The 12,615-nt window shown below is 38.3% G+C and overlaps 1 protein-coding gene across 4 annotated transcripts; it reads right to left on the bottom strand.

Annotated features, from left to right (window-relative positions):
• Positions 1-1,898: 1,898 nt before the first annotated feature.
• LOC147856817 (flowering time control protein FPA-like) lies at positions 1,899-9,414 on the bottom strand. 4 transcript variants are annotated; one of them, XR_015530591.1, is made up of 9 exons: positions 9,327-9,414; positions 9,248-9,293; positions 8,187-8,525; positions 7,373-7,618; positions 6,167-7,035; positions 5,423-6,068; positions 4,720-4,983; positions 2,209-2,307; positions 1,899-2,128 (listed from the first exon to the last, which is right to left on the bottom strand). XR_015530591.1 is itself a non-coding variant. In XM_087328425.1 (8 exons), the coding sequence occupies exons 1-7, from the start codon at positions 9,338-9,340 to the stop codon at positions 4,741-4,743; spliced, it is 2,403 nt and encodes an 800-aa protein (XP_087184551.1). In that variant the 5' UTR covers positions 9,341-9,414; the 3' UTR covers positions 1,899-2,128; positions 4,720-4,740. The 4 variants fall into 4 exon arrangements, 3 of the variants coding, with proteins under 3 accessions (XP_087184551.1, XP_087184553.1, XP_087184550.1); XM_087328425.1 differs by lacking the exon at positions 2,209-2,307; XM_087328427.1 differs by lacking the exons at positions 1,899-2,128; positions 2,209-2,307 and adding an exon at positions 3,877-4,290 and having other exon boundaries at positions 5,840-6,068.
• Positions 9,415-12,615: the final 3,201 nt, after the last annotated feature.

Below are 12,615 nucleotides of genomic sequence, written 5' to 3' on the forward strand. Positions count from 1 at the left end.
GGCATAGGAATTTGGAGCCATTGTCAATGAGCTATACCACTCCAAGGTATGTAATTTGCCTACCACTACACGCCATACTTCGGCGAATCGTCACACTTAGATCTTGTATTTTGAAGAGCTCAATGTCATGCAAATGATTAATTTAATTACTTTCATCCAATTGAAGTGTGGCTTGTGAAATTGATTTTAAATTGTATTGTGACTTGCATGGCCCACTACATGATTCCTCCACATTTTTGCAAATATAAACCAAATCTATTGTGCAACATTATTTTTTATTTTGTAAATATGCAAACTATGTGGCAATATTTAGATGCAATAAAACAGTTTTATTACCTAAACAATTAAATTGTGAGTAAACACAATATTGCATCCTATTTCAGCATTTATGTTGCCAAATAATCTCATGAGGAAAAATGATAAAAGCTTGGTAGATGTAGAAAAGGGAAATTAAGGTAACTTAGTTTGTATTTCAGTCTTCTTCTAAATTTTACGGTCTACTTGCCAACGTGGCAATTGTTTATGTTCAAAGACCGTTATAAAGTTTGGTCACTAATTGTCATTCTTATCAGCTCACTACTAAGAGATCACCGACTTATTGAGGTACCTATCCTAATTGGGCATTCTTCATCCTTGATGACAAGTATATTGCACCCTCATCTTTTGGGCCAGCCAAAAGTTGTTGGAGATTGGAAAATAGTGGATGTCAAATGTTTATGTTAAATTTTAGTCATTGCTAACAATGGGCACGGTTTCGGCTCAAACCAAACCGAAGCCGAACCGTTAAGCCATGGTTTAATGGTTCCAAAAAAAATTAATGGTTTGGATTTTCGATAAACAGTTCGGTTTGGTTTGGTTCTAAAACTCGGGTTTATAGGTTTATAGGTTTGGTTTAAAGGTTTATAGGTTTATAGGTTTTTGGTTAACTTTTGTTTTACCTTAATAGTTTATTGATTTAATGGTTTAATTAATGGTTTCTTATTGATTTAATTAATTTAACTGAAATGTTTATTTAATTTAATGGTTCAATTAAAGTTTCTTTTATTGATTTAATAAATTTAACTTAAATGCTTTTTTATTTTATTTTATTTTATTTTCCAAAAAGAATGCTTATTTAATCTAATGTATTTTTGTTTATTTAGATGTTTAATTAGTTTAATTTAAGTGGTTAGGTTTAAATTTTTTATTAAATGGTTCAGTTTGGTTTCAACTTTTCCCTAAACAATTTGGTTTTAACTATTTCTTAAATGGTTTGAAACTTTTCCCTAAACGGTTTGGTTTAAATGGTTTGGTTTCAACTATTTCTTAAATGGTTTGGCTTCAATACTGAGAGTTCATAAACGGTTTGGTTTGGTTTTTGTTTTAATAAACGGTTCGGTTTCAGTTCAGTTTGGTTTCTTTGCCTTGAAACTGAACCAAACCGAAACCACACTGTGCCCATTGCTAGTCATTGCTTCAAATTATCTAACAAGGGTTTGGATTGCCAAAGGCTAGAATATTGAGATAGATGTCCTACGAAGAAGCAACATAGGACTACAATATGGTGTTTTCATATATGATCATGCAATCTCATATCAGAAGCAACATTATTGTATTTTGTCTATTTCAATGAATGATTGACAAGCATCTCTTCAAAAAATGAATTTAGATTGCTAATATTTTGAGCTCATGTTTTACAATTTATGTATTGCACCAGACTGAGGTCACTTTTATGGCATAGATCTTAACAAAATTGAAAATTTGCTGTTGTAGATTGAGTGCACAAACATGATTCAATATTTACATCTCTAACACTATAGGTAAAGATAAAAACTGTTGATAAACTATGGAATGCATTATATGCATCACATTTCTTCCTATTTTCACGTGTGCTGATCACATTTTCACACTCCAAAAGGAATTAAAATGTTTGGATACTATTCAAGTCAATAGCAGACATAGATGAACCCAAAATATATCTTTGTATGTACACAAATATCAAGTTGTATTCGTTCAGCTCCCTATATCTTAACTTTTGTTAAAACAGTGTGCTATAATAGCTAATGGTTCAAAATTGCAACACGATGACCAACAACTGACCAACAATGGGCAACACACCTCCTGCCTCCACCGACATTCTTCATGTAACCTTCAAATAAAAAGAAGTTTTAAGCTTCAAAGGTAGATATGAGAATTCCTCCAACGCAACAATCCAGAGATATTCCTTACCAACAATAGAAGGGAGAAAACACCATAATAATAGTTGCAATTCATTTTCTAATTTTAACATTTGCCTGGACTATTTGGCTAGCTGGTGAGGTTCACTTTCTGTTTTAGCACACAGTCAAAACCTTAATGAAGGCAAGAGCATTAAATAACAGATAGGGATACATAGACAGGAACTAACAAGGGGCAAAAACAAACCCGAAAGATAAACACTACAACTAGATTTTGTGTGTATAATTTGTTTTGATACAGAGCTTTGTGCACCATTTGGGAGGTGTGAACCAATGCAATGTTATAACCATTCAAGGAGAAGCATCCTAGATCAATACAATGGAATTTCAATAGTAGAGAAGGTGATGGCCACTGAAAACAGCCCAAGATAATTTATACTAAATTCACTAGCTTATTCACAGATGAAGTTTTCAAGCTTTATATGAAAATGTTTTAATCCTTACTAAGAGTGAATTTATTTTCATATCTTAGGCAATATAGCTTCCAATATAATCCAAAGATCTAAATTGCATATTTAGTAGGACTTTGCGACACTGGAATTGACAGTACTTGCATTTCTTCAGCATTCCATATCCAATCATAGTGCACAAATTGAATCTCAAAAATTTTATTGGTCAATTAATATATTCATCTTGACATTACTTAAGTTCATCAAATTTTGCTAAGGAAAAGTTATCGGCATATTCCCTGTTTTGACTGCTATTATTTATTTATTTATTTTTGTCCCTATCGAATCCCAAATAAAATCTGATAATATATTCCTTCCCACTCCATGTTTGTACTATTGCCAATGAATTTTGACATTATCTATGCAATAATCCCAAAACATTTGTTCCTATTTCAAGAGTGACCAAAATAGACGATGCATCTTCGCGTCATAAATGTGACCAAAAAACCCTTCACCTCAATAATAAATTTCTTAGTGAATTTCCAAATAATGCATGAAGAATTAGAGTCCATGCAATGATCACAAGAAACCCTAACCACAAATTTCACCACATTTTCAAGCTCATAATGCATAGTTCAGCGAGTAATGAAGGATTCCCCAAACCAAATAAAAAACAACCCTCTAAAAAATGGAACTCACACATCAAGAAAATTACCCCTATGCAGGAGAAACAACCAAAGAAATACATAGAAAAATATAAAGGCTCAAAATGAAAGATAACCTTATAAAAATCGCACACCTCCGCATAAGAATCACCCACAGTAATGGATATATTATATATAAATACGAGAGAAGAAGGCACAGAATTTATCATGCTTTCATGTTTCCAACAGTATGGATTGTGTTTTCCAGCATTGTAACAATGGTTTCATATAGTGTATAACATATAATTCATGCCATGTTGACTTCAGTATGCACTCCATGACCAATAGTGCTTGGTCTACTGCTGTGACAAAATTTTCTATTTCTATTTCGCAGTGCTTGTAATTTATGAATGTACTTGAGTTCGAAGGATTTTTTTCTTAGCTTGGGTTTTTCCATTTAAAACCATTTGTATTTCCACCAATGACTTCAAGAAAACAATTCTGAGTGTTCCCTCATGCACGCCATCTACTAGATTATTTTCATATTGATTCTTTCAATGATTTAGTTTCCATACTGATTCTTTGAAGGATTTAGTAAGGTCCATCTGCAGGTTATTACTATTAGTGCAATATTTAATATTCTGAATTGCATTCTTAATAAGCAAATTAGAAATTGTTGATGACTTCCTACAAAAAACTTCATTTAAATTGTAGGGTTTGGGTGAGATTCATTCCTATTTCAAATAAGCCCATCATTTATGTTCTTTCACTTTCCTTTTCATAATACAACTAGTTTGCATGTTTGTTATGTTTAATCTCGGTTTCAAAAGTTACCATAGCCTTTAATCAGTAGCAATGTCAACCGTGTCCTTGTATAAATCAATCAGATATAATACTGGATAAGTTGCAGGTATAGCATCTTCCTATGATTTCTACAGTTCCAAGTAACATCTCCAAAAAATTCAAGCTTTCAATAGCCGGATTTTTAAGTTTCAATTTGGAAACACTAAAAAATACTCCTTAGGATGATCGATGGCAAGGCTGCGAATAAAAATATAATATATAACTTAGCTATATGATTGAGGTCATTCCTTAATTACAAATGGGTTACTAAGTTTCATATCACACTGGGGAATTCATTTTTTAGGTCAATGTTACAACAAAGCAATCCAACAATAAAACTTCTAAGAAAGCTGCAAAACTACACGAATTCTCCTAATAGTTTGCTTTTTATTATCTACCGACAACAGTAATCTTCTAAAGAAATTATTATTTGGTCCACTCATGTTCCTTACTAATAAATATGGATCTAAGAATCTATGTAGAATGGTCTTAATAATTTCAAACGGTACATTAACCTAAGAAGCTTTAAATATATTCCCTTTAAAAACCACAGAAAGCCTAACCCTAACCAGCAAGCCTCAGCATAAAAATAAAGGTTGCCAGTATAAACCAAACTTTAAAAAATACCTGAATCAATTAGCTTTGTCGCTACAATGCTCCTTGAGAACCACTAACAGATTGTATTCTTTGCAAAAGAGCGGCTGCAAGCTCAAGTGTTGCTTGAAAGCGATTCTTCGACTCATCTGATGAATCATTCTGATGCATTATGGCTGTATTAACAACTGATGGTTCTGGTGTTCTTTGCCCCAACAACATTTGTTTCACCAGCATCTGAGCAGCTATTGTTGAGTTATCAGAATTTGGCTGAAGATTATTAGCCACTTTCTGCTCCTGAAACATAGAATAAATAGGTTTGCTGAGAAGAGATTCATTTACCCCAGTGTTCTTACTACATTACTGTGATGAAAAAAACAGCCAGAAGATTAAAGCCCTAACACATACTTCACTGTCCACAACCTTAACCTAGGACATCAAGATTGACAAGGGAGAACCATTGATTTCTATACTGAGAAGCTGTAAAATGCCTCTGGTCAATCCCCAAAGTAGATGAAAATGGGATGAACTGGCTAATAATTGCTCAAATAGCGCATACAATTCAGAGAAAGGCGACAGACACCATATAATTACTCAATTAGTACATAAGAGTGTGCCTTGAGACGTGGTTGAACAAGGCCATTTTCGAGACATGTTTGAAAAATGCCATTTGGGGAAATAAACAAAAACTCAGAGGTATTTTGGAGAGATTCTAAATTATATATTGGTAACCTGCCTGTTCAATTGCACTCAATGGACCTGATAAAAGTTTTTGCAAAAAGCTTAATTGATTCTGCATCGAGTTATTGACATTAGACGCAGCTTCATGTGGGGTTACTTCAGAACCTGAAACAGAAGTAAGACCACCACTTGACAATCCCACAAAATCATCAGGAGTCGCCATATTCCTTTGCATGGTCAAAATTGAAGTTAGCAAGGAGACCAAATCCGGCATATTCTCTGATTGGTTAGGGAGTCTTCCGGCAGCAAATTTATTCAGAAGACCAGACAAATCTGCAACGTTTGAATATGAATGACTACATTGTTGCTGATAAGCATATTCATTTTTCTGTGGATTCACTTGAGGAGTATCGTCTATTCTGTATGGGTTCATGACTAATCCGAAAAGGTAATCTCCATGAAGCTTCAGTACCTTGGTGGCAAAATCAGATGGAGGAACCAGAAACATTGCAGTTCCATCAACCAAGTTAGCAACTCCGGACCGACATTTATCATGCAGATATGAAACAAAGCTGTAGTAAGATGGCCTTTCGTCATCTCCATCCGGAATGAAACAGACAACTCTAGAGTCCGATGCTTGATCAAAATGTTGAGCCAATGTATCAAGAGAAGTTCGCGCAACACAGTTGAGAATCTCCGGTCTGTCAAAACACATTGTTAGCCAACAATGCAGTATTATAGAAAAACAAATTGCTGATCATAATGAAAATCTAAGAAAACCAAGATAATAGAGGCTTACAAGGGTTCATCAATTCCTTTTCCAACAGGGAAACTTTGAACACGGCAGATGATACTTCCACCTTTGGCAATTGCTCCCTTCCAGTTGGTCATGGGTGTTTCTGCTAGACTGCCTGGGTGTATAGAGCGGGTTGTGCTATATGTTGGCCGTATAGAATCATCATCCAATCCTCCCACCGAATAGCTTGACAACCCAATTTTTGCTCTCTTATGTTCCCTTATATTACTATGGTCTTCAATAACAGATGGCCAAGCTCCAAAGTCTCCTAAAGTTGATAACCTATTGTTTGAAAATAACTCATTGTTGCCAAAAGGAACACCATGCATATCTGGCACACTACCCATTAACCCACCACCTCCCATTTGTCTACTGTAGCCCAGAGAAACAGGTCTATTTACATCATGTTGGAATGCAGATTGTCTGCTCGTCACATGCATCATAGAACTGGTGGGCCATTCAACTGAGCTATGAGTCATCCTAGGTCCAACAACATCTGGGTGTACAAGGGGTCCTCTTTGAAGGATTTGTGGGTAAAACGAACCGTCTCCTTTTGGAATACGCTTGGGAGCACCTTCATTGCTAGAGAAACGTATCAAAATCCGCGGATCATTAAGAAGTCTACCCTGAAGTCCATCTTTCGCTCGTGTAGCCTCATCAACATTTCTAAATTGAACAAAGCAGTAACTCCGGTCTGGAAATGTTGTGATCCTCTCCACTTCGCCAAATAAAAGGAATGCCCTTCTTAACCCTTCCTCGTCAACTTTTGAAGGTGGAGGAAATCCAATCCATAATGTGTCACTGGGCTCACCCTCCTTGCTCATTTTCTCCTCATTCGTAATCTGAGGAGAGTTCTCATGTCCTGCATGTCCCTGACAAACAGAAAAATTGAGCATTTCAACCTCAATCCAGGCAAAAACATAAATACCTTAAATATGTCAGCGTACGACATTTGCAGAACATAAATCGAATGTTCATTTCCAGAATACAACAAAATTTGACAGACAAATAGCTATGAACCTCGCAGCACATAAAAGAAGCTTATATTACACCGTTTTTAAGATTCAACCTGAAGGCCTCCTTTGATAAAAACACCTTACTTTTCTAGCCCATTCCAAAAAAATATCAAAGTCGCACTTTGAGCATTAACCCTGACGTCCTGTTTTGTTTTAATGCATTAAAAAAACATAAAATATTGAGATTTCTTACTCGCTTCACTGGCTGTGACCTCAGGAAATCAACTCGAAGCTCATCACCATGTATAGATTTCTTATTTAACCCCTTTATAGCAGCACTTGCATCTTGAATGTTTTTAAATTCTGCAAGAGCAGAATTGCGATCTCGTAAGAGCTTAAAATCTTCCAAGGGTCCAAATTTCCTAAACTCGGCCTCAAGCTTCTCTTTTGTAAGAGATTCACTCACTCCCCATATCCATAAATGCCTGCTTGGTTTAGCCTGGAGCATTCAGATGACATCAAGAACCGTTCCATGAAATGATACAACAAAAATGCATGCAATGTCCTCAATAGATAAGTTGAATCCAAACAAAGAAGCATGGGGAAATTCAAAAGATATACTCGAGTAGAGATTGCCACTTTTATAGATGACTATACAAGAAAAAGATTAACAAAGCTAAACACTTTACTACAGAGTAATGCTTTGCATAGAATCTATAATGAATACACCAGATGCAATGGAAGATTATAATCACTCGTGAGCTTATGTTCAATCCAAGATTTGTTATGTTAAACATACGACATTTCAGGAACAACTTGTCCACTAAATATACATAAAAGTGATCAATAACAGATTTTAAAGATAACAGTTAGACAGTGAAAGTTGCAAAAAAGTTCGTACATCTTGTCCACAAAATATACATAAAAGTGATCACTACCGGATTTTAAAGTTAACAGTTAGTCGGTGAAAGTTGGGGAATAGTTCATTTAATGGCTGTCCATAAAAGGTATTTGTGTACTTATGTTAAGGTTGAGACCTGTTAGGAGTTTGAAAACATCATGCTCACCGCCTTGGCAAATTCAATTCGTAGAGACTGGCCTTTGACAAGTTTCCCTTGGAGACCAGATTTAGCTGCTTGAGCATCCTCAAGATCCTTGAACTCGATGAAAGCATAGCTTCGAGAGGGGTATGCTGAGACATTATCAACTGTGCCATACTTGGCAAAGAGCTGTATAAGGAGAGCCTCTGAAACATCAGCCGAAACATTACCTACCCACAGAAGTCTAGATGACGAAATTCCTGGACGACTTTCTTGTTGTTGCACGGTGTTGTCAGATGGCTTCCTAAGATGAGGAGAATCAGCATCTTCTTCTGAAAGCAAACCTCCAGTAGATGGAGAAGCAATCTGTAAAGGATAATAAGCCATCTGTTAGAGATAGTTCTTGAATGGATTATTCAAACTAACCTACATGGTTCTGTATCTCAGTTTTCCTCTTGCTTTTCCTTTTCCATTTCACTTTTACCCTCTCCATCTCTTTTACTACCTGCTTCCCTTTTTATCCCGTTTACCTTCCTAGGTAAGGCAAAGGGCACACTTGGTTTGTGATGACTTCCGTGGATTTCTCAATTCAACCTGAGTGGTTTTGCTTTTTCTCTAGTATTAATGTTCTATTTTCCCCTTTCCTCCCCAGTTTCCTTCCTATTTAAAGAAAGGGGCGGATTCCTCCATTCAGCCTGAATAGTTTTGCTTTTTCTCTTTGGTCTTTTTTTATTATTATCACTTCTAGATTACTGGTGTAACCCAAGGGATAGAACATTCCTTGCCGAACATGTTTCCATAGATTTCTCTATACGATCAGAACAGCTTTACTTGTTCGTTTCATTTTGCCCCTTTCTCTTAATCTCATTTCCCTTTTCCTTCTGCATATGGCAAGTGCTACATGTGGTTGGATACTCTTCCAGGGATTTTCCTACTCAACATGCATGGTCTTGATATCCAAGTTTCACTTTCCCCTTCCCAGTTTCCTTTTAACCATTTGCCTTTCTCTTCCTTTTAGGTTAGACTTGTCGTTTCCTTTTGCGTTTCCGTTTCCGTTTCCTAAAACAAGAGGCAAGAAGAGTACTAACCGTGGAATTGTCTGCAGGAGAGTCCGAGGCAGGAGCAGAAGGGGGAGCAGGAGCAGGAGCAGGAGCAGGAGCGGGGGGGTCATCAGGATCCATGGATGGGAGCCAATATAGTTGCACGCCTTTGCTGTTTCAACCGGTGTACACAAAGCTGAGACTAAAGACTAAGAGGAGCTCTCTCTCTCTCCCTCTCTATCATGCACTCTCTCTCTCTCTCTCTCTCTCTCTCTCTCTCTCTCTCTCCACTGACTCTCTGTATATTTTCTTCTTCTTCTTCTTCTTCTGCTGAAGAGACAGGCAGAGAAGAGGAACAATGGAAAACCTAAGAGTAAGTAAAGAGCAGCAGACAGACTTAGTAATGGCTACTTGTTAATAATTTTATTTTATTATTATTATTATTATTATTATTACATACTGATACTACTATATGTACAATGTACATACATGATACTACTACTTATAATGATAATGATAATAATAATTTGAATAAGCAAGCAAATCGAAAAAGAGACACTTATTCTCTCTCTCTCAGGTCTAGGGTTCGAATCTTTGATCTCCACATTATATCTAGATGTACGTGTGTATGTATGAATGTACATACGTATGTATGTTTGTGACGTATATATGTAATGTATGTATGTATGTATGTGGGTATGTATAGATGTGTGTATGTATCATTTCTTCGTAAAGCTCACATATCGAACTCTCCACATTCTCGTCTCTCACACAACCGACCGACTCTGGCTAAATGCGACCTGACGATTTTGAAGCATACTAGAACATTACGAAGTAACTATGTATCGAAAGAGACCCATTGCGATGCTTGTGACACCTCGATCAAATCGAAAAAGAGACACTTATTCTCTCTCTCTCAGGTCTAGGGTTCGAATCTTTGATCTCCACATTATATCTAGATGTACGTGTGTATGTATGAATGTACATACGTATGTATGTTTGTGACGTATATATGTAATGTATGTATGTATGTATGTGGGTATGTATAGATGTGTGTATGTATCATTTCTTCGTAAAGCTCACATATCGAACTCTCCACATTCTCGTCTCTCACACAACCGACCGACTCTGGCTAAATGCGACCTGACGATTTTGAAGCATACTAGAACATTACGAAGTAACTATGTATCGAAAGAGACCCATTGCGATGCTTGTGACACCTCGATCAATGTCATTGGTCGGCCTCAACAAAAGTACGAGCATAGAAACATGGTGCGAAAGCGTTCGACAAACCGGCTCAGTCAGATAGCAATAGAAAATGAGAAAAGGTTTAATGGAGAACTTAACACTAAGAATACGCGTGGGAGGGAGAGAGAGAGAGAGAGAGAGAGAGAGAGAGAGAGAGAGAGAGCAAAACATAAACTCAATTCAAAATAACACTCTGAAACTCTGTACATAAAATGTGCTCAGAGAGCACTTTTATACAAGTCCATAAAGTATTGATAGGTACTTCAATGTTCACATGAGCGACTATCACTGACTCCCAAAAATATGCCTACATACTAGGCTAGATCCGTAGGCCTCTAACGGCCTACCGGTTTCAATCCAATACGGGTCTCTGATTCGGCTCCTGGTTCCGGATATCATCCGGGCACCGATTCGGTTCTTCGATCCGGATCCGGTTGAGCTTGCTTGCTCAACACTCCCCCTCAAGCTCAACTTGAGGTTGGATCGTGGTGTCTGTACCTGTAGTAGTCGGTCCTTTCCTTTGGCTCCTTCTGACGTCCTCCCACCTTGCTCGTGCTCCTCGTCCGGTCCGGTTTCGCTCCTCGCGACCCGTCCGGTACTGCGCACCTCGACCTACTTGGTCAGCTTGTCTGCTCAACGGGCCCATTTCAGCTCCTTCGCTGCTATGACTTCGGCACTTGTCGATCCATCGGTTCCTCCGTGTCGGTGTCGACTTCCGCCGCCTTCTCGTCCACTTGGCCTTTACTTGATCCGGCTTCTCCGAATCTTGAACCGAAACGACTTCCTCCAATTCGTTCCAACTCTTGTCCGAGTTGGTGGTCTCCAACTCGTCTTCCATTTTTAGGCCCTTCACCACATCGGACCACGTCTGGGTCTTGGCCTTCTTCCGGTCGACTCTGTCTGGTGCCATTCGTTCTCGTTCGGTCGGCTCCGCTTCCTTTATCTGCTTATCTCCCCCCTTGGTTCTTTCTTCCTCTCCGGCTCCTTGTCCGGTGCCATTCGTTCTTGTTCCTATTCTCCCCCTCAAGTGTAGCACATCGAGACGCTAAATGTCGAGCATCTCCGTAAAATGTTGCAACTTGTTTGATCCGACGGGCTTGGTGAAGATGTCTACAACCTGCCGATTCGTGTGAACATACCGAAGTTCAAGTTCACCGCTCAAGTCCCACTCGCGAACAAAGTGATAATGCACTTCTATATGCTTTGTCCAAGCATGGAATACAGAGTTCTTAATGAGTTGTATGCTACTTACGTTGTCACAATAAATCAGGATCGGGGTAGGCACCTCGATCCAAAGGTCTCGCAGCAGTCGCCAAAGCCAGATGGCTTCACAGGTGGCATTGGTAGTGCCCCGGTACTCAACCTCAATGCTCGATAGAGCCACTGTCGGCTGCTTTTTGCTACTCCACACAACAATCGCGCTACCTAGAGAAAACATATCATCAGAAGTGGATCGATGATCCGATGCATCACCAGCCCAGTCGGCATTGGTATATTCGACTAGCTTCCCAGCTATATCATGTCGGTATAACAGTCCACGGTCCTTCGCGCCATTAACATACTAGAGTATCCAGCTTGCTCCTTGCTCCCATGTCGGGAAGTCCTTGTGTGCCGGCTCCGTTGGTTCCTTCCACGTAGCTCCAATATCCATGCCCCAGTAGGTACTGGTGCATTTTATATGACCAAGACACATAGTTACTCCGGTCGAGCTTCTCTGTGGGAAGTGAACTCGCCATACCTCTGTCTGTCCTTACCAGGTATTAGGGTTTGTCTTCGAAAACGTCAGTCAATTGTAGAGGTTCTCAACCCTTGCGCTCTGATACCATGTGAAAGTTAGCGTGCAGAAGCGTTCAACAAACCGGCTCAGCTGGATAGCAACATAAAATGAGAAAATGTTTAATGGAGAACTTAACACAAAGAATATACGTGGGAAGGGAGAGAGAGAGAGTAGAACATAAACTCAATTCAAAATAACACTCTGAAACTCTGTACATAGAATGTGCTCAGAGAACACTTTTATACAAGTCCATAAAGGACTGACAGAAGTACTGACATGTTCTTCAATGCTCACATGAGCGACTATCACTGACTCCCAAAAATATGCCTACGTACTAGGCTGGATCCGTAGGCCTCTAACGGCCTATCGGTTTCAATCCGATTCAGTTCTT

The sequence above is a fragment of the Azolla caroliniana genome, unplaced genomic scaffold (assembly GCF_043228905.1).
Source record: "Azolla caroliniana isolate FFs.n. ecotype wild unplaced genomic scaffold, voAzoCaro1.0.p SCAF_12, whole genome shotgun sequence".
In the NCBI taxonomy this organism is placed as follows: domain Eukaryota; kingdom Viridiplantae; phylum Streptophyta; class Polypodiopsida; order Salviniales; family Salviniaceae; genus Azolla; species Azolla caroliniana.